General features: G+C 43.5%; 7 protein-coding genes across 7 annotated transcripts; 4 read left to right on the top strand and 3 right to left on the bottom strand.

Annotated features, from left to right (window-relative positions):
* On the top strand, window positions 1–1984 carry EAE97_006193 (uncharacterized protein; the record flags this gene model as incomplete). Its single annotated transcript, XM_038876706.1, has 7 exons — window positions 1–344; window positions 398–496; window positions 543–610; window positions 660–1012; window positions 1065–1131; window positions 1184–1447; window positions 1581–1984. 7 exons carry the CDS (start codon window positions 1–3, stop codon window positions 1982–1984), a joined length of 1599 nt encoding a protein of 532 aa, XP_038732413.1.
* Window positions 1985–2629: 645 nt separating this feature from the next.
* EAE97_006194 (uncharacterized protein) lies at window positions 2630–5085 on the bottom strand (the record flags this gene model as incomplete). The annotated part of the gene is made up of 4 exons (XM_038876707.1): window positions 2630–4026; window positions 4156–4401; window positions 4603–4971; window positions 5037–5085. The coding sequence occupies 4 exons, from the start codon at window positions 5083–5085 to the stop codon at window positions 3209–3211; spliced, it is 1482 nt and encodes a 493-aa protein (XP_038732414.1). The 3' UTR covers window positions 2630–3208.
* Window positions 5086–5511: 426 nt separating this feature from the next.
* Window positions 5512–6269, top strand: EAE97_006195 (uncharacterized protein). Its single transcript, XM_038876708.1, has 2 exons — window positions 5512–5892; window positions 5957–6269. Exons 1-2 carry the CDS (start codon window positions 5704–5706, stop codon window positions 6089–6091), a joined length of 324 nt encoding a protein of 107 aa, XP_038732415.1. The 5' UTR covers window positions 5512–5703; the 3' UTR covers window positions 6092–6269.
* Window positions 6270–6908: 639 nt separating this feature from the next.
* Window positions 6909–10896, top strand: EAE97_006196 (uncharacterized protein; the record flags this gene model as incomplete). Its single annotated transcript, XM_038876709.1, has 4 exons — window positions 6909–6937; window positions 6989–9820; window positions 9869–9981; window positions 10031–10896. The coding sequence occupies 4 exons, from the start codon at window positions 6909–6911 to the stop codon at window positions 10894–10896; spliced, it is 3840 nt and encodes a 1279-aa protein (XP_038732416.1).
* A 2810-nt stretch (window positions 10897–13706) lies between these two features.
* EAE97_006197 (uncharacterized protein) lies at window positions 13707–15491 on the top strand (the record flags this gene model as incomplete). Its single annotated transcript, XM_038876710.1, has 2 exons — window positions 13707–15264; window positions 15325–15491. The coding sequence occupies 2 exons, from the start codon at window positions 13707–13709 to the stop codon at window positions 15489–15491; spliced, it is 1725 nt and encodes a 574-aa protein (XP_038732417.1).
* A 370-nt stretch (window positions 15492–15861) lies between these two features.
* On the bottom strand, window positions 15862–17490 carry EAE97_006198 (uncharacterized protein; the record flags this gene model as incomplete). The annotated part of the gene is made up of 1 exon (XM_038876711.1): window positions 15862–17490. The coding sequence occupies one exon, from the start codon at window positions 17488–17490 to the stop codon at window positions 15862–15864; it is 1629 nt and encodes a 542-aa protein (XP_038732418.1).
* A 1308-nt stretch (window positions 17491–18798) lies between these two features.
* On the bottom strand, window positions 18799–19890 carry EAE97_006199 (uncharacterized protein; the record flags this gene model as incomplete). The annotated part of the gene is made up of 3 exons (XM_038876712.1): window positions 18799–19160; window positions 19215–19654; window positions 19712–19890. 3 exons carry the CDS (start codon window positions 19888–19890, stop codon window positions 18799–18801), a joined length of 981 nt encoding a protein of 326 aa, XP_038732419.1.
* Between the last annotated feature and the right edge of the window lie 324 nt (window positions 19891–20214).

A 20214-nucleotide genomic window follows, 5' to 3' on the forward strand; every position in this document is an offset into this window, starting at 1 on the left:
ATGGACGTGATGGATGATCGAGCGCAACAGCACTCCTACATCAATGGCCCCAGTCTAGGCCAAATTCCTGCTCGAACAGTTCCAATCATTCAACAACCCACTCTACAAACCCCCGCTCCATCTGGCGACGCAATGGATGTTACGCCCCCCGGTAGCGCGGTAATGGGACCTCCTTCGAGAACAAGTCCCGACCACGAAGCAAACAGCATTCCAGAACACATGATGGTGGAAGATCAACCCAGCTCAGGTAGCTTGGCGACTCCTAGTGCAGCTGCCGCAGCTGCGGCTGGAGGAGGAATTCAGCCAAAAGTAGTGCAAACTGCATTTATTCACAAATTATACAGGTTGGAGCTCAAGAGAAGCTATTCTTAGTCTACAAGTACTGATTGTGTACCAGTATGTTGGAAGATGTTAATATTCGACATCTTATCTCCTGGTCCGCTACCCAGGACAGCTTCGTTATGTCACCATCTAGCGATTTCTCAAAAGTCCTTTCGTAAGTAAACGCACTTCGGGCTGTATCACTTGCTCATGGGTTGTAGACAATATTTCAAACATACCAACATTTCCTCTTTTGTACGCCAGCTGAATATGTACGGATTTCACAAAGGTTAGTTATCCATACCAGTTATCGGTTATTTTCGCTAATAGAAATTCAGTCAGTGATGTCTTCCATCAAAATGCGCCGGAAACGCCGCTGTGGGAATTCAAACATGGACAGAATAGCTTCAAGCGCGGAGATGTCGTCGGGTTGAGGGAGATCAGACGACGGGCCTCGCGACAATCTCTCGTTCATCGAGATTCATACTCTGCCCCCAAACCACCGCTTTCGCAACCCGGAACTCCAGGCGAACCAATTCAACCAATTCAGGAATCAACGGAGTCTAGACTGATACAATTGGAACATGGTCTTTTTGAGATGCATGCTAAACAGGCGAGAGAAGCCGATAATCAACAGTTTTTCCACGTCAGACATCAGGGTATGATGGATATTCTGACTCGTGTCCTACACGTAACTACCAACAGCACTGAAACGAGAAGGAGCCATGACTAATCTTGCATAGATGAATTATGAGCTATCTAGGATGATAGCCTCTTTATCTGGTCCAGATTCAGGTGTACATCGCGACGGTATGTATTCCGTGACAACCAAGCCACTTCCTTGATTGTTGACACATTATAGTTGCTGCCCTGCAAGACGAGATCCAGCGACACATGGGAACCATCAGAGGCATGGAAGAAGTGGGCGAACCCCCCGCCTCAAGTAGTCGACCATATTTCTCGAATTTGCAAATGGACAATCCCCCATCACCTCGCCAAGTACCCCAAGACGACCCTCGTCGTTCGTCATTCCTTGGGGTTCCACCTCGCAATTTCCATCGACCTCCTATTCCATCGCATTTGTCTCTCTCTGCTCGCAGAGGGTACGGCTCGATTGGAGGTACAGGTACGGGACAATCCTCACCAAGTTCACTGAGAGCCCAAGCGCCACCACCCGCACCCGCACCCACTCGCTAACGCGTCATCACCACCGTCTAATTTGTCACGCCGCCACACTTCTGCTGATATTCGTAACGTAGTCGGATGGCAACCTACTTCATCCCCTTTCGCGTCAGGTCAATCGTCGTCACACTATCCGTCATCTCCCAAGAGAACAGCAACGCACATGGCCAACGAGGACCAACGAATTCGCGATAGTTTTAGCATGTACTCACTCGCCGGAGCAACGCATGGCCACAGCATATCTCGCCCAACAACTCCTCCATACACCAACGGAAATGCGGCAGAGCATCTTAATAGCTGGTCCTGGAGCGGATCTAAGGAGAGAGAAAGACCAGGTCTCTTCAGAGATAATTCAGGGCCCCCTACTCGGCGAGGAAGTATGGCACATATCTTGAATCCAGCTGAAACTGCGGAACGCGCAGAAGAACACGAGGAAGAGATGCTCAGGGAAGAAGATCGCAAAAGAAAGCGTCTTCAATAATTCCGAATACTAACATTTATTTTGTAAAACTGAACGATATGGGACAAGCGAGGCTCCGCCCCTTAAGTTATATTCTTGGCATTGATCATCTATGTTGGAAAGATCGGATGATGTCAAGTTCTTGAACTTTAAATTCTTGTGCAGGAACATAAATGACATAAGAAACAGTGTATAGGAACACGAATAGGAGGAATGTAGAGACTTGGATCAACTCAAGCTTTTGTTTAATGGCTACGACAAGCGTCTGTGGAGGAAGGTAGTTTGCGTTAGAGAATGGACGTTTGGTGTGTACGCGGGACAAGAAAGAGAGAAGAGGCAGATAGTGATGTGGAAAGTAATATGGAAAGTTAAAGATATCACGATGGTTGGGACCGGTTATGGTTATCATACATTGGACACGGAGACTAGGTACAGCATTTCATGCACAACCATGGAAATAAAAGGGCGTAACAGTAATGATTAAAAAATTCTCACAAACTTAAAATTGTCATGTTCGTAAGGAAATATGTCATTTGATGCATATGTTTAATTTGAGTGTATTGTATTTATCCCGTTCTTCGTACGTGCTATGGTGTTTGAAAGATTGCAGCCACTACTAAAATATCGAAAGGTATTTGCATTTTTCGTCGAAGTTTCGATTTGTGACCGTCACAAGTGGGAAGTAGTTACAGGGCTCTAGTAATAGAAGTCATGTCATAGGAGCCCTTCTAAAGCGGGGTGCATACAGAATTATGTACTGTTATCAAGTCCAGGCGGGCATCTCAAGATTGCGCCAGCGTATAAACGCCTACTATTGTTAATTATTGACTGCCCATCCTCACTCCTCGCTACACCTTAGAGATGAGGAAATAAGGAATGGGGATATGAGTGATATACAGATTGTGAAAGAAACATGTATGGATGTGGAATAATAGAAAGAACTCCGTATTCCTTCGAGACCTTCATCCTCCAAGTAAGTAATCAGTAACAACTCCCGAAATCCCGAAGCTCCCGCAACTCCGTGTGATATGTCGCATATATACATAATGCGGACCAAAGATTGAATACCTAGATAAAGTAGCAGAACTCCATATGTGATTCTTTCGCGAAGGGACCGATGCGTTCCGCGACTCCCGAAACTCCGTATACGTATATCCAGAACACCGTGTTATTTTCCGGATGTTCCATTACTCGTCTTTCTCTGCACGCGTGTATCTCATGAGCACGTTCTGAAAGGCATTATACTCAGGAGAGCCACGTAGTGCTCGCTTTGAACGATGGGATGTTATGATTATCATCAAGCGAGAGCCGCACGATCTTCTGTGCAAAGGTTGCCCAGATACTTTTGGGTTCGTGGAACGTATCCTGTACAAACTTTACACAACCCATATTGGGAACATCTGTTGGAATCATGTGTTCGTGTAAAACTTGCGCTCCATGTAGAGAGAAGATCTTGATTCTTGCTTCGGCGGCTGTTGTCGAAACGTCATCTGCAGCTGCGATAATGCCAAGCTCAAGGTCAACGTCTAGTCCAATGTTCAGCCGTCCGTTGTTTCGGTAATCGGGATAATTTAGATAGGGTGTTGTAGGAGCTGTAGTGTTCTTGGTGTGTTTTAATGTGTGTGTGAGGTGAGTGTTTGGCTTGGTAAATCGTCTATCGTACTGGCAAAGATCGGATGCACACCCTGCCACAAGGACGCGGTATTCGTCGAGAGACTTGATTTCCGCGATGCCGCTTGTGTGTTGAATCTTTGCTATGGGCCCAGATTGGGATGTTCGGAGATCTAAGAGACTGAGGATACCTCTTCGTTCACCCGTTAGGAGGATATCCTGGTGATTTGACTGATACTGCACTGCGAATACATCGCTGTAATACTGGTCCTTTGTGTTGAGGGTCTGAATCCAGGACATATCCATATTTTGATTGATCCGAAGGATGCCTTTGCTCGTACCAACGACAAATGAATCCGGAGAACTTGCAGGTGCTGAGGCGGATGATAAGACATCGACCGGACCTCGCTTGGTCCCAGGACTGAGGTGGATGTCGGATTTCATAGGATGAGCTGAGGTCATGTTAACCGTGTCCACACACAATCTACATATTAGGAATAGAGGCTGAATGAGCAGAACAGAGTAATGAATAGATTGGCCTTTCAATCTGTACGCACGCAAACAATTATGGAATAACTTACGTCGAAGTTCAGGTGGGGGAAAGGGACTAACTACGATTGCTCTGGAGGCAGGTACACCTGACCATGTCGTTACAACGTGCCCAATTGACTCATTAGCACTGATAGAAGTGGACTGGCCCGGTGGAAACCCCAGATTGTAGGATCTCTGAAATCTAAAATGAGATCCGAACACATTAGGTACTCGTGTTTTGTCTTTTGCTTTCTTTCCATAGTCGTATGATAGGTGTAGGATGGTATTATTGGCAGCTTAGCGATTGTCAGTGAATGAATAAATCATGGATGAAATCGTATTAGCTCTGCATGATGAACGAATTACAGCGCATGCCAGAATAATAGTTTGCCTATCAAAATTGGCTTAGGACATCTGAGAGAAAGGATTCAATTTTGAACGACCATTCGGTTCTTGAATACGAATTGAAACATTGAATACTAGTTAGGTAAACGTACCATAAGACATAAGAACTTTGGGATCAGACGCATTAGTATACCCACTCACGTCGAAAAGGTAGGCGCCGCTTGCTCGGTTGTCCTGTGGGTAATAATCAACCGCAAACGCTGTGGAGAGACTTTGAGCATAATAGGAGGCAGCAGCAGTGTCCAAGCAAAGCTGTCCGAATTCTCTAGATAAAAAGCCACCAGCCATAGGAGACTCCAGAATCTTTGCTCTTTTGATACGGCCAACATTCCGCTGAACCCTTAAAGATTCAGCTTTGTTATTCTCGTCATCAAGCTTACGTCTCTTCACGTCGTGAGATGAATATGCAGAACCTGATGGTGCATTTGCCTGTATCTTGAAATACTTTTTCTTTTCGCTATCTAAACAAAATTTCAGTAAATTGCGAGTCAATCAATATTGCGATGTTTAGATGAGGTTGATGTACCGTAATAGTATCCAGGAAGTTCTGGTACTTGAGAAGTATTGGACTTCATATTAATAACCTCACTATTGTTCAGATATCTACGTAACTTTTGAGTACTCGTCTGAGAAGTAGATAGGATTTTACATTTGGGATTTTGTAAATTATATGAGTATGTGACGTAAAGTAACGGTAAAACGGTACTAGGAGATTTAAATTAATTTGGCACGCCCTACCCTACGGAGTATCAACGGCAGTAATGACGATGAATAAAAAGTTCTGTGACGTCACGTGATATCACGATTATAGTGGTTTGGCTCATGGGACTTTGAAAGTGTGAATGTTTTGTGAAACATCGCATGAGGCTTTCTCAAAGCTTGGGTGAATCGTGATTGATACTGAATCTTTATTTGGGAAAGCAACAAGTATTCGGATTGACGTCTCTTTGGTGGATACACATACTTTGTTCAAAGTATATATTCGATTTTGGTGTTCCATTCATCGGCCCTTCCTCTCTTGTTCCACATTTAAGCTACAAGCTCAAGCCTAATGCAGCCCCTCCAAAACTTCTCTTTCCCTCCCAAGAAGTCTTAACTTTACAAACTAACAACTTGACTATTGACCTCAAAACATTCACAAGCTATACACTGTCAACCGCTCATAACAGCCCTGACAAAGCAATATCTCCAAAATGGTTTACACCTTGACCGTTCATCTCTATGCCAACGAGAACCCAGAATCTATACCCCGCATCAAGGCCAAGCTCATTGAAGCATCCCGAGTCTACAAACAGGACAAGGAAACCGTTGACTGGATTGTCATGCAAGATGTCCACGACCCTAGAGCATTCACCATTGTAGAGAGATTCGAACAAGAAAGTGTATGTGCAGCTTAGTCCCTTATGCCATGTCTCTATCAACATGATACTAATTTTGTCATTGCAGAGTCAAAAGTACCACCTCGAGAACCCATACTGGAAAACTTTCGACCCATACGTCGTTCCACTCTTGGGAAAGCCAATGGATCTCCGAAGACATGAGGAGTTGGATATCAGCAAGGAGGTTGAAGTTCCAGCCTAAAGAATCTACCTAGCATCCATATCATCAACCATATACGCGAATAAGGAAAGTTGGATACGCTCCTTGGCTTTGTAATCTAGAACAACCCTTCAGATATTAGAGCTTTCTACTATTAGATGTCAATGCGATAGGACTATTATGATGAGATTCTGTGATTGATATCTCTGGCCCACAGGCTTTGATTGGTGATGTAATACTGTGAAATCTATAAAAGTGTCAATGTTTCTAGTTCTTGGTGCTATACAAACACCTCCGACTTCTGTCCCCAAGCCTGAAGGTATAGGTAGCTCCGGAAGAACGGTCAGTCATGATTGTCTCGCTTCCGTTTATCTGTGTTGGCAAATTTGTATTTCTCAGAAATCCGTAAAGCCAAGCCAAGAAGCACCCTCGTGCGAAGACTTAAGTTTGCGTCAACACTTAGTTGTATCTAATATGCTATTGCAACATCACCAAAGACAAACTTTTATAACAATGCCAAGCTGGCTAGAAGGCATGAATAACCTGGTAGATGATACAACAGTTGGTAGTGAAATTGGTGAAGTGTCAGCCTTGCATTTATAAGAGCAAGGCTATATCTCGTCAAGATCAGGTGATCCCCGCATTCGGTGATTCCTTTCTCTTTCTAGATGCATTTGTCGATAACGATAAGGCATTGGCTAACATCAGTGTTATGATTCTCAGCCCTATTATTCCATGTACATCTGCAAACACCCTTGAATTCGAATTCAACTCTTAAATTCCACGAATCTCTTTTGCTCCTGCCGCATATTATGGGACCTCGGTATTTCCCTGCGGACCGCGTCTTGATTCTTGCTCCATGGCACCGGCTCCCATGACGCGACAAGCGTAAGTCAATATTTCCTTTCAACTTCGCACACGCGACTTATGAAATATTAGCCCCTTGGTGATCGATTTGACAGGAGACGACGAGGAAATCCCGAATGCGCCTTTTCTGCTGCCGTCAAATCATGGCCTGATAATTCCTGGGTCATTTCCAGCGCCTTCAACTGGAAATTCGCGATCATATATAAACTCTCAATCAGACCATCACTTTGCGCCAATATTACCAAAGAATCTAGAGTCAAAAGGAGCTTCAATGCCTACCCCTAATGGATTCACTTATGCGCCGATACTACCAGGCGCTACTGTCGCAACTAGAACTACTCAACCTAGAGATATAGCACTGTCCTCCAATACATCCGCGATAAAAAGACGAGATCAGGAAGGGAACAAAGACAGTAGCACGCGGTCTAACCAAGAGCCACACTCTGAAATAGAACATGCTCCGAAGAGAAGGCGGATTTTGAGGGCTCCAGAAGAGATTAGCTCAAGTCAGGGTTTGCAGCCCACAATCGAAAATGTAGCCCCCAGACGGTGGACAGAGAGGGGAATGGCTGGCCAGGACTTCGCTCAACATCCCAACGGGCAACTCGAACAAAATATTTCTTTTAAAGAGATGCACCCTACGATTGAAAATGCCCCCAAAGTTAGACGGTCGACGAGAGGGACAACGGTGCAGGACTCCACTCAGCACTACAACAGACACACTCGGGATATCGAAGAATTTACACCCCGACGGGCTTCGATGCCAGCTATACTACCTCCTAAACGAGCCACCTCAAGCATCAGCGAGTCTTCGAAATCCCCCATCTCTCAACCTACTTCTGTATCTTCACAGGCCAATGATAGGTTCTCGGAGACGATCCATGATCAGGTGTTCATTCACATCAATGCTGCGATGGTGCGCCACAAGCAAACAATAGACCCAAAGAAACTCCACGAGATTGGCACTTCAGTTGCTGGTGTACTTGTGGACAGTCCTATGTTCGGAAACCTCAATCGATATGAAGTATCGCATGAAGATGAGATCGTGATATCAGAGAAAGTCAAGCATTACGTAGACGAGTTTGTTGCATATAGTCTGGGCCCAGCAACATCCTTCAGCAAGAATGTTGATGCTTCTAGCACACATGGGGACGAACGAAAAGTCAAGAAAACAAGCAGTGTTTCTCTTCCGAAAAGAGGCACGCGATCTCGAACTCAACATATTCAAAAAGAGCTAGATTCTTCTTCAAAAGACATTCAGTTTCTGCAAAACGGCTCTCTACCCAAGACAGAGAGAGGGAGTTTTGCTACCTTCAAGCAAGCTAACAACGACACTGTGCACGTTGAGACAACTCTTGATCTAGTGGATACAAAATCTTCTCATGATACACATTCCTTCTATCAAACTATAGATGGACAGCCACGGCCATATATCGATGCTAGGGGCCGTGAGAGAATTCGCCGTGGCCTCCAACGCGTCTCTGATCAAGAAAGAGAGGTACTTCTCGGGCGCGTCTACCACATTGACTTCTGTGAGGAAGAACTATCGATTGTACGCAAAGTTTTGAAAGCGCAAACACAACTGAGAGGGAAGCCAAGCATGGCACTACTCATGGAAAAGCAGACGCTAGAAGTACCTGAATTAGTCTCGTTATTGATATCGCACCCCTGTGAGGATCCCAGCCATGGCCTTATTCAGAGTCGTGGACAAGAATCATTGGCTGCTTTCCTCAGAGATGCCGCTAATGGCGAAGTATCAATGAATTCAAGAACCCTTATGGTAGGTCCTAAAAGGTCTCCTAGACAATTCTCTGCGCTTTTAGGTCAACGTGAAGTACACGGCATGGCCCCTGTTCGATCCTGTGGTGGTCATAAATCATACGTACGAGAGATTAATTCTGCCCTTGAGGACTCATTGCAAAGAAAGGTTGAGTGGACAGATTGCTGCGGTGACATTTGGGCCATCAGTTGGACAAGTAGTGATGCTTTTGTATGTGGTGCTACTGCACATTCTGATAGCCACAATATGCAATACAACAAACCAGGTAATCTCGTAGTTGGTTCTGTTTCTAAAGAGACCTTGGATGCAATGCCAGATCATCGTATTGCACGGCCAATTGTGAATGTGAGAGATAATGCTGAGAATGCTCTTCACTCTATGAGGCAAACTCAGGATCCTTGGCTTTACACTTCTATTTCGGCAATATCCCATAGCCACAATAGTGGCCTCACTTTCACCGCAAGCTTTGATGGGACTGTGAAGGTTTGGAGGGTGTCGCCATCTGACACTGGATCGTCAATGGATATATTGGGGACCTGGGCGCACGAAGGAAAAGTCAATTTCGTCACAACATCGGAGCACCATGATCTTGTGGCTACAGCGTCTGATGTTTACAACGACGCTGTTCGTATTTATCGCCTCAATAGTGACAACATAAGTGGATCGACTTTCCACACGTATAATGGTGAGAAAGCGGCCGAGCAAGCCCGTGAGTTGCACGATAACAATTTGTGGGCATACTACCCTGCTACCGTCCAATGGGGCAAAGCAGACAGTGTTTCGAACCTTTTATTGGTTGGCTACTCACCTCGTTCATTTAGCAATGATGAGGTTGATATCCCAGAAGACAAGAGAAATAGCGGAGAGTTATGCTTGTGGAATGCCTTTGATGGTTCTAAGGTTCCCATTGCTTCTGCTCGTGCCCAGAATGTGTTTGAAGTTGTCTGGCATCCTACCAAACCAAGCTTCATCGCCGCAACCTCTTCTTACGGTTCTTTCAAAAGCGAGGCAAAAACACAAGTTAGATTATTTGCAGCAAGAACCGACAATGATAATTATACCGCTTTCTATCCAATTAGAGTTCTTGATTGCCCTGCCATGGATATCAACGAATTAACAGTCATGTAAGTAGGCATTTTCGATCTTCGATGCAGCGACTAACATATTCACAGGCCAAATAGCTTTCATCAGTGCTACGTAACGGCTAGCTGTACTGATGGCAATACTTACGTGTGGGACACTGGAGCAATTGACGACGATGCGATTCATGTTCTTCCACATGGAGGTGAGGATCGAAACTTCCTTTTACAATTAACCATGCTAATCAATCAAAGAATCGCTTGATAACCCCTACCATGATATTCCTCGTGAACTTGCAGACACCGGCGTTAAGTTTGCTGCTTGGGGAGAAACTTCTGACCGATTTTATACCGGTGCTTCTGATGGCAGAGTTAAGGCCTGGAACATTCAGAGACCGCCCGGAAAAGCATTTGTCCGCGAATTACTAGCGGCCTCTGGTGGGATTGGTGCTGGCGCATTTTCTTCGGACTTTTCCAAACTGATCATTGGCGATGCGACAGGAAAAGTCCATTTGTTGACACGCAATGAAGATGATCCTGAACTGGAGTATTCCGACTTTGAAGAGACTGATGATTCATTCAGGGTTCAGCCTGGCAAAAACAATCATTTTCTTTCGCATCTCAGAGGTCCCAGGCTAATCAAGCACCATCCGGAACCTGATCCTCCGGACAACTACATTATACAAGATTTTCCTGACACAGGGGTTGGAATATCAAACCATTTTGTTCAGAGTAAATTTATCACTATAAATACAGATCCTGCTATTGGTGCAGTTCAAGGTCCAAACTATCACGAGACTAGCCTTTATCGTCTCGATGCACACGAAGATCAAGATGGCACCAAACCCTTACTACCATACTACCAAGCTCGACAGCAGCATGATCTACATGTAAACATGGCACCCCAGCCCCTTCCAATACTACCGAACATTACGCGAAGTTCAGATCTTATTGCTCATATGAATAATCTATCTCTAAGTCTTGAGTTCGACATGCTGGAACCAATTACTCGCAGGCAATTATTGGAGGATAGGGCGCAGCTCGAAGCGGATGATGACTTCGAGTATGAGGTTGGCCCAAAGATAGAGATATTTGGTACCAGGCGGTCTAAAAAACATTGATCAGATGGACGGCATATAGCAGATTAAATGCAGGTAGTGGTGGAATTTCCGAGTCTGTAAGTAATATCAGGAGCAAAGCCGCTGTTGGGGTGGAGATATATGCGATACAATAAGGAAGTATATGGTGAGAAGGCTTCATAGGTATATGCTATATTATACAGTGAAATATTGGGATCTAGATTACGGGGATTAGATGATGATAATGACGGAGGTTACTTGTATCGAATGTAGCGTAGCGAGCATCTCAAAAAATGCAATGTCTTTACTTCGCATTTATTATTAGCATGGAACTAAATGTGTACTCATCAATTTTCTGCTTGTTTGAGACTTGCTATCATCAAAATTCGCAGCACTGGAAAAGTCCTGCGAATATGATTTTTTTGGAGCTTGCCAATTTTCTTCTCGCACCTACAAACCAGGTCTAGAAGTTTCGTCACGTTTGACAACCCCAGAAAGCTATGTTTCTAGCTCTAAGGAGCAGTACATTACCACGATTCGTAAGACAGTCATCGAAACGTCACACAAAGATTGACAAGTGTCAACGTAAATTCACATCGATATCTTTCGCTGGCTTTCATATTGTTCTAGAGAATGATTCGTTCTCACTTGTGTTTCTCGTGTTGAAATAGCTTGGCGACAGATTGATCGTAATGTCGCCCATGATCATGTCTGGGTTAGGTATCTATGCATGATTCTTCTCATACTGTATGCGTACGTGGAACTAGTGTGTCTATAGTGAGTTTTATGGAGGAGTATCATTTTGCAAGACTGCGTGTGCTACCCATATAATACCTGCACAGTATTTAATATGGAAAGAATAGACGACCAGATGGATAGTTAGTTGTGCGCTGCAGGCATTCATCTCAGTGAGAAACGTAGGAGCGTTCGTGTGTATGAATGGGAGGTGTTCTCTGAGTCGCAACAGTATCATTGGCGCCAAAATTTGATAAGAAAAAGATGTCTTATCCGCAATATATACTTGCTTGACTGCTAGTCACCTGGGAAGGAAGCGCAACCAACTGTTTTGGTCTTCACGCACAGTATTGAGGAAACATCTGCGCCAGATTTTCATCGGTGATTTTTCTTATGGGAAGATGTAAAAGAAGCGTTTGCTTAATGTGAGAGGCTTCTCAGAAGCGCGATTTTGATATATAATGCGCAACTCGTACGAGTGCTAACAAATACTCGTGGGCCTACTAGGTAGTCGATGTTTTGCTGGTGAGTGAGCGGATATCTCGGCAAAAATACAATTCAGATGTGTTAACAAGGTATAACGTGGAACGTGACCAAACTGGGCTGACAGGTTACATTCTTCACGATTCAATGATTCGATGATTTTTACTTGCGAGGTTGAAATTTATGTACAGTGTATGGTCAGCTGATTTGGAGTTCTCCAAAATTACTGAGTGTTGAATATGGAAATCTTACATTTATTTAACATGAATAAGTACCGAGCCTAGCGAGGTCTTAGTCTAACGATGTCGCAGTTTGCTAAAGATACTAACGTGGTTTATTAGTGAGCGGATTATATCAGTGAATGGATTATTTTGAAAACTATTTAAATCAAGCTTTTCAAAATATTAATATTTTAATAATTAATTATTATTTTTTTTGAATAAAAGATTTTTAAAAATAATTAAAATATAGATTTTCTATTAATCTAATTTTTATAAAATAATTTTATTATTTTCTAAAAAAGAAAGAAAATTGTTACAATTTTTGTTACAAAAAAACTATTTTTATAATAATAATTTTATAAATTCTAATTTTTTAAAACTAATTAGATTTTTGGAATTATTTTATATTCAAATATTTTATATTAAATTTTCAGAAAATTATATTTATAAATAAAGAAAATACATGGTTATATACAGATGAATTTTGTATATAAAATAAGTGATCCATTTACTGATATAACCCGCTCATTGATAAACCACGTTATCTAGAATACAAATAGGCTTCGGCGGACCGGTGAGCTAGTAAGACCATATTACGGGGGAGGGGGGGGGATGGATAGATATGGTGGATCATTCGTTCTCGGCCAATGGGTGTTGGTTTCGGTTCATGCCGGTGCAAGTCACATTGTCACCTGCATGATCTCGAGCTAGCAAGTATTCAACACCACTAAAGATGCTACTCAACTTCGATTTACTCACATTAACCTACTGTTTTTCACCACAATTCTCAATATAAATTCCATTAGACCTACACATATCTTTTCGCATTGCTGGATGAAGCAGGTTCAAGCGTGACAATCTCTGAGTCATTTTCCATCAGTGTTACATCGCTCTTATCCCTTTCTTGTGTATGGACGAAGAATCAAGTTCTACAGTTTCATATATACATGAGTATGCATATGATAACCCCGGCTCGGGGTATGGTGGACAATGGTGCCACATACTCAGGCAGAGTGAACAAAGATCAGCAGGGCATGATTATAAGTATTCAGCTTCTGCTTCATCCAATTGTGGATTTTGACCAGTGCGAATTTCAGTAGTCGATTTGATTACAAGAAGCATTTAAGAGTCTAGGATGCACCATCTACCCGCTTTGTTTCATTACGCAGTGTGATGAGAGGTCAACAAATCCATGTGCATACCTACTTAGGATATCATTGAGGCCGGATTGAAGTACCCCGCTTCATGCGTTCCCAAAATAACTTCCTGCTCCGAAGCCTTGTATCTTTCTGTTTCTCTAAGTTTGTATATTAGGATCATATAAAGACTGTCGGGTTATTGAGTTCACATAATTCGTACGAAACGGTAAAATTGTTAATTAATCATATTTATATACACAATCAACAAGCCAAGATGAACAATACCGAAGCTTCTGCCTCCAAAAAACGAGGGAACCCAAAGTCATCAACTGATCACCAAACACCAAACAAAGGATTGCTTCCAGCTGCAGATGAAATCACTCCCAAGAAGAAAGCCATGCAAGGCGAAAGAGCTGCAACACCTGCCTCAAAAGTAAAAAGGGCAAATCGCGGAGGGATATCGACAAATACCAATGCCTCAACATCAATCCTAATGAACTGGCTGCGTAGCGGGAAATCAACGAATGCCGCGGCATCATACGTAGAAAAGGATAAGCTGAGGTCAGAAGCTATGTTAGGATCAGAAGATCAACTAGGCTTTGAGGATATGTTGGGATCAGTGGAAGGCTCGGTCTCCGAAGAGAGAGAAGCAACGAAGCACAACTCACCTTTGGAAAAAGACGAGCCGCCTTCAAAACGCCAGAAGCAAAGCGACGCTGCACCAGGTGGTGGAAATTTAATATCTAGTCCTGGTAAAACTCCCACTACACCAAAGAAAAATAAAACCAGCCCTCCTAAAACCCCACGGAAAACTACCACACCCAGAGAAAAGAAGACGAAGTCTCCCAAGTCCCCAAAGATCGTCACACCCAAAGAACCAGAGAGAGTAAAACCTCCCAAGGGCGTCATCGTCAGAACCGAATACATCGCGAATCCCGCAGCAGTGTTTATACCCCCCATTGAAATTACCCACGAGGACCTAGCAGACTTTACACTTGACGGAGAGGGCGAATTAGTATATCAAGGGGAACGAAACAAAGATGATGGTCTATTGTACTGGTCCTTGAATCACCGAATAGTCTCTGAAAAATATGATCGTCCCGAAGCGGAATATTTCGAACCACCCAAGGAAACGTTGAAGAAATGGCGTGCATATTGTGCGTTTCGTGGTCTAAATACTTCTGGTACTAGAGAAGAGATGCAGGAAAGATTGAAAGATTACTTTGAATTTGTTGAGCGTATTGAAATCACTGATCAGGATGAAGTGAATGAAACTAATGAGAACGATGAACCAATTACAGAACCAGAACGCCTGAGGGAAATAATTGAGGCAGAAAGGCATCGTCCACACGACCCTTCCTGGCGCATCCAAAACGAAGCCGAAAGAACCCGATTATGGAGTCTCCTGTCCACAGAACAGCAGTTCGAAAAGAACATCTCGCTCTTCATCACTGAGAACATAACCAACTCCAAAAACCACGACGTGTGGGTTTTCAAAACACGCCCCAAGTTTACCGTCGCCGAGTGGTTCAAGTTTTTTGAACAGCATCGGAGTCTAGATATTGGATTGGCGTTCACTATCCCACCCGAGTCTCTAACTTCAGAAGATAAATCCCTCGAGATGAAGTATCAGAGAGGGAAAATGGTAGTGGTGCCGTTCACCAAAATCTACTGGGGAGGAACGTGGGTAGCGACAGGTTTTGAAAAAGGAATGGTACTTGCAAGGACCCAGACACTAGTGAAGCAAAAACTCGAGGAAATGTGCGAAGAGATTAGGAAACGTATCCTTGGGAGATATATCACAGATTACCGAAATGCGGTAACACTACCTGGTAAGTGGCACTTGTATATTTATGCCATCATCTCCTCACCCCAAATAACATGACAAGCAGCAAACTCATCTCGATCATCAAATACGAGCACATGGACCGTGAAAGAAGAACAGCAAGCGCAAGCTCTCTGGAATATTGAAGATGCAAATAAGAAAAGCTCAGATCTCACATATCAATTCGGGAAAGTAGTGAAAGAGAAGGTTTCGTCTCCTATAGCTGCTGCATAAGCACGCTTCATTGAGTATTTTTTTTTAAAATACTTTTCATGCAGGTGGAATTTTGGGCTAGAGAAGTACGACATGTGTTCTTATTCTCATGTCTGGAAGTCGGATCATGATATGCTGTATGCTTGTTATCTACAGCGGCCTGATTTTGATATGTGATGTGGAATTTTTTGGTAGAGAAATGGATGTGTTTGATGGTTTAGAGGTTCTGCCGTCTGAGAGTTGGTACATTGATTCCAACTTTTATAGATAAGGATAGAATGTTATCTAACATTCTGGAAAGGTAAACTGAAGACATTTCCCAGTGTCCAAGTGAATGTTAATTTTCAGGTAAATTCAATAGTCCAATGGACTCCAGAAAGCAACTAGCAAATCATCGTACCATTCTCTGAGACAATTCCCGATCCCTAATTAACAACGTAAACACCAAAGCTAATCCTCCCAATGCCAACATTAAAAAGAAAACAGCTCTTACAGCGCCCATATAAGCCTGCAGAGCCAATTCTTTTAAACCTTCCTCAAGACCATCAACTACCTTGAAATCATCAATGATTCGCTGAATGCATTCTGCTGCATTATCTATATCCCCCAGTTTCTCCCATAATAATTTGCCCAACACACTTTGAAACGTAAGTCCCGCTGCTGAAATCCCCAATACCGTTCCGGTTGAACGAAAGGCAAAGAGTGCGGATGTGATAACAGCCTGATCTTTCGCTTTCACCGACGACAGAAGCGCGAGAATAGTCGTAGTAAGCGTAATTCCATATCCAATATTAATGATGAAAAAACAGACAAAGGGGGGCCAGGCAGATGTCCGTAATGTAAATGTGCAGATAAACGCCATTCCCAGAATATAGATGACTTGGGATGCAATACCGAGTTTGTAAAACCTCCCAGTACTTTTCACTATGATTCCAGCAATCATAGAGGCAATGGCTGTGCCGATTGAGCCGGGAATTAGACGGAGACCGATTTTTGTGGCGGTGTAGCCCTGCGCTTCGAGGAAGAGGGGGAGATAGAATATCATCGCGAAGCGGGAGGCTGAGGAGAAAGCATTTGTGAGACAGCCGCCTGCAACAGATAGATCGCAGAGAAGAGGAAGTGGTATGATGGGTTCTTTGGCGTATTTGAGTTCGGTGATAATGAAAACCAGTAGGGATATCAAGGATAGAGGAAGACTGATTAGAACGATGGGACTGGTCCAAGATACCGTGTTACCTCCGGTACTCATGCCAAGAAGTAACGCAACGAGCGTTGTGAATAGACTGATTGAACCCAAGTAATCAATCCGTTTGAGATTTGATTTCCGCTCCCCATCATCTACAGTAGGTATGCGTATAGTGAACCATGTCCATATCGTAGCCAACAGCGTGATGGGAATCTGCAATAAAAATGTAGCTCTCCAATCTAGAGAGTCATTGATCCATCCTCCAAGTACACCACCTATACCGGATCCTACGCCCAAAATCATATTTCCAATGCCTTGCCACATACCTCTATCTCTCAGAGGCACTAAATCAGACAAGAGAAAAGTTGCAATGGCCATAATCCCTCCACCTCCTAGCCCTGCTACAACTCTACCAGCAATCAACACCCATTCTATTTTCGCACTTGCACACATGTAATTCCCCAATGCAAACACAATATTCGCAAGTACAAGTCCACTCCGTCTCCCATAGATATCAGTGAGTTTTCCAGACAAAGGTTGAATTGCAGCGTTTGCTATGAAATATGCAGAAGCAAGCCATGGAAGATGAGACAGTGAGCCAAATGAGGAAGTTATAGGTGATGAGAGTGTAGCAATCATGGAGGAATCAACAGCTGCTACGAAGGCGGATAGAAAGGGCCCGATCATGAGGATCCATACGTAGAGTGTGGAGGGATCGTCTGGGACAACAAAATTGGTAGTCGCGGCATCGCCATTGGGATAGAGGATTTCGGATTGGGGTTCCGGTGGGGGATTGAGCAGCGAGGTAGTTTCGGTGGGGTTTTGTGTTGCCATTGGGAGTATCTGGCTCAACGGTCAATTGACCACAAAAGAGACAAAATATGATGAAACATTGAACATGTATAACTAAATATATGAAGATGATGAGGTGTAATTAGCGGAGCCAGAAGTCTGTTGAAGTATTTGGTACCTATTAATCATTGGCTCCCTCAAAAGTAAACAAGGGGGAGCGGGGTAAAGCAACCCGTGTCATGAACCCGATGTTATTACGATGCATCTGCATATGAATAGTCAGTGCCACTTGAACACAGCAGCGAGCGCAAAACATTCCGAATCTCGGTAAGAGAAGAGGTTGGCTTGGAATATATATAAATATGAATACTACAACGAGTCTCCATGTGTGCAAAAGTTGGGACTCGAGAAGCCGTAAACCAATGGCGAGAGACAACCTATACCAGATAAATAGACATCATCGGAAGTGGCTTTTTTATATATTGTTCTGTATGCTCAAGAGCCTTTTAGATACATCATCCCGCCATTTGGAACTTCAGCTGTCCTGTTGCGGTAACCGCTTTTCTCAGATTTGAGCTCAGCGTCGTACAACCGACGTGTGATGGATAGATCAATGCCTCGTGAAGTATTCAGTTGCTTTTTGGTGATTTCAAAACCGCGAGAGTTGACAGTGGGACGACTGGAAAACGTGAGCTGAGAACCTCAATAGATTATCTCATGGATCCAGTTGATATGTGGCAAACAATTAGTCTCTTACGAAATTTCTGGCTGTACTCAACCTATCAGTCGGTGATAAAGATCCCATGAGGATTAGTGATGAGGAAAAAGAAGATGCTTAGAATGTTTATCAGATGGCAACAAGATCAAAACGTCACGCTCAGCCCCTCACAAATTATTAATAAGCACGGATCGCAAGATTCAAAGTTATAAACTCCGTTCCTGCTGAAATGCAAGCTCGATGCCTCAGAGCCCTAGGTCTTCGGTGGTTAATAGGCATCTTTCAAGTCTTTAAAGCGTCTAGAAATGGCATGCTTGACTATACCGGCAAATACTCACCCTCCTCAATTCTCCACCAGAGGGATTCATTTCAGACTACTAAAATAGTCGAAATTTTGGATGTAGGGAGCTTGAGACAATTTACCGCAATGTTATAGTCGTTTGGCTTTAGCCTCGATATGCCCCCATGCGTCTTGCAAGAATACAGAATGTTTGTTCAAAAAAGCCTGCAGATTAGCAGCATTGGATAGAAAATTGCATCATCATAAACTCAAGCAAACAGCAGTACCAATAAATAGGCATTAGATAAAAATTTGCGAGGATAGTTCATAAGATATAGTGCAGCAAAATCCATCACTTCTCCGTAACTTCAAGCTTCTCTTCGACCCTCAATTTACGTTCACGAGTATCGCATCCAAGCCATAAAAGATCCGGCCTACTATAATGCCCACAAACATCCAAGAAACTGCGCGCAAATAGCGCTTGATCAAGATCAATATCTCCATAGACAATTCCTTCAGTTGTAGAACCGAGAGGTGTCGACATAACACGGCCATCGGGCCCAATAATAACTGAAGCACCACCTCCTGGCGCCGACATCAACAATCCTCCTTCTGAAGAATTGGCGTTGACTCCTTTTTCTGTGATAACTGTGGTGGTATGAAGAACGAAGGTTTGAGATTCAATGGCATATACTTGGGAGAGGGCTTGACATCCTGGAAGATGCGGGTTAGTGACATCCTGCAGTTGAGAGAATTGTATTTCTTTACCTTCCATAGACATTGACCATAACTCAGGTCCACCAGTATGATTGACAATCGGTGGCCATGCCGAGCAATGAATTTGTTCCCTTTGATATAAAGTATGATATTTCAACAACGGTTGACAATGTTCCCAGCACGCTAGAGTTCCAACCCTTCCAACGCGAGTCGAAGCAACATTCATAAGACTGTCTCCAGAAGAGTCTCCAAAAATTGTACGCTCCATATGCGTAGCCTTTAGCTTCCTTCTTTTCATGACTATCGTTCCATCGCCATCGATGATAGCTTGCGCAATGTACAATGAGTTGTTGTCGTTTTCGGAGAATCCTAAAGAGACGACGATTCCATACTTCGCGGCACAGTCTTGGATGGTTCTCATCTCATCAGAATCGACGACTAGGGAGTTCTTGATGTATTTGGTAGAGAGAATTGGGTCGACTGGGCGAGTCCTGCTGTTCGGTCAGTGTCGCAAACGGAATGGGGTTTTAGAGATTAGAGTTCCTCACCATATCCAAGCAGGATAGCCTGGAATAAATGCTTCTGCGAATGTAACTAGCCGCGCACCGTTCTCTGCAGCCTCTGTGATGATACGGCATGTTTTTTCCACCGACTTCTGCAAATCAAACCATTCCGGCTCATGCTGAGTAACAGCTACGCGATATCTTGTGGAAGCTGAGATAGCCATGTTCTTAGTAGAATTTTAAAAACTGTTGGTAGAGAAATTGTAAAATGAACAAAGTGAATACCACAGTGAGCATTTTCTTTGTCCTTATGTGTTCCAAACCTGCAACCTGTGATATCTCGCAACTCCATGATTTTGGTGAGATTGTATCAGGTAATGTTGTGCATGAATACCCAAAAAGAGAAAGTTCAAAGTACAATAAGATACTACACAGCTTTCCCCGCATTTGGTATTTCTTATCTTGCGGATGAAGCCCCCGCTGGCCGATAAGACAGTGGCTTGGTTGTTGACATACCGCTAAAAATAGGGATTCCGCGGTACTAATTC

The sequence above is a fragment of the Botrytis byssoidea genome (genome assembly GCF_014898295.1).
Source record: "Botrytis byssoidea strain MUCL 94 chromosome Unknown BBYS_011, whole genome shotgun sequence".
Taxonomy (NCBI): domain Eukaryota; kingdom Fungi; phylum Ascomycota; class Leotiomycetes; order Helotiales; family Sclerotiniaceae; genus Botrytis; species Botrytis byssoidea.

Bases quoted from the DNA above. Each gene is read 5' to 3' on its own strand.
- EAE97_006195 (XM_038876708.1), top strand. From the start codon at position 5,704: ATGGTTTACACCTTGACCGTTCATCTCTATGCCAACGAGAACCCAGAA. The intron at 5,893-5,956 runs GTATGTGCAGCT...TTGTCATTGCAG, and splicing joins AGAGATTCGAACAAGAAAGT to AGTCAAAAGTACCACCTCGA.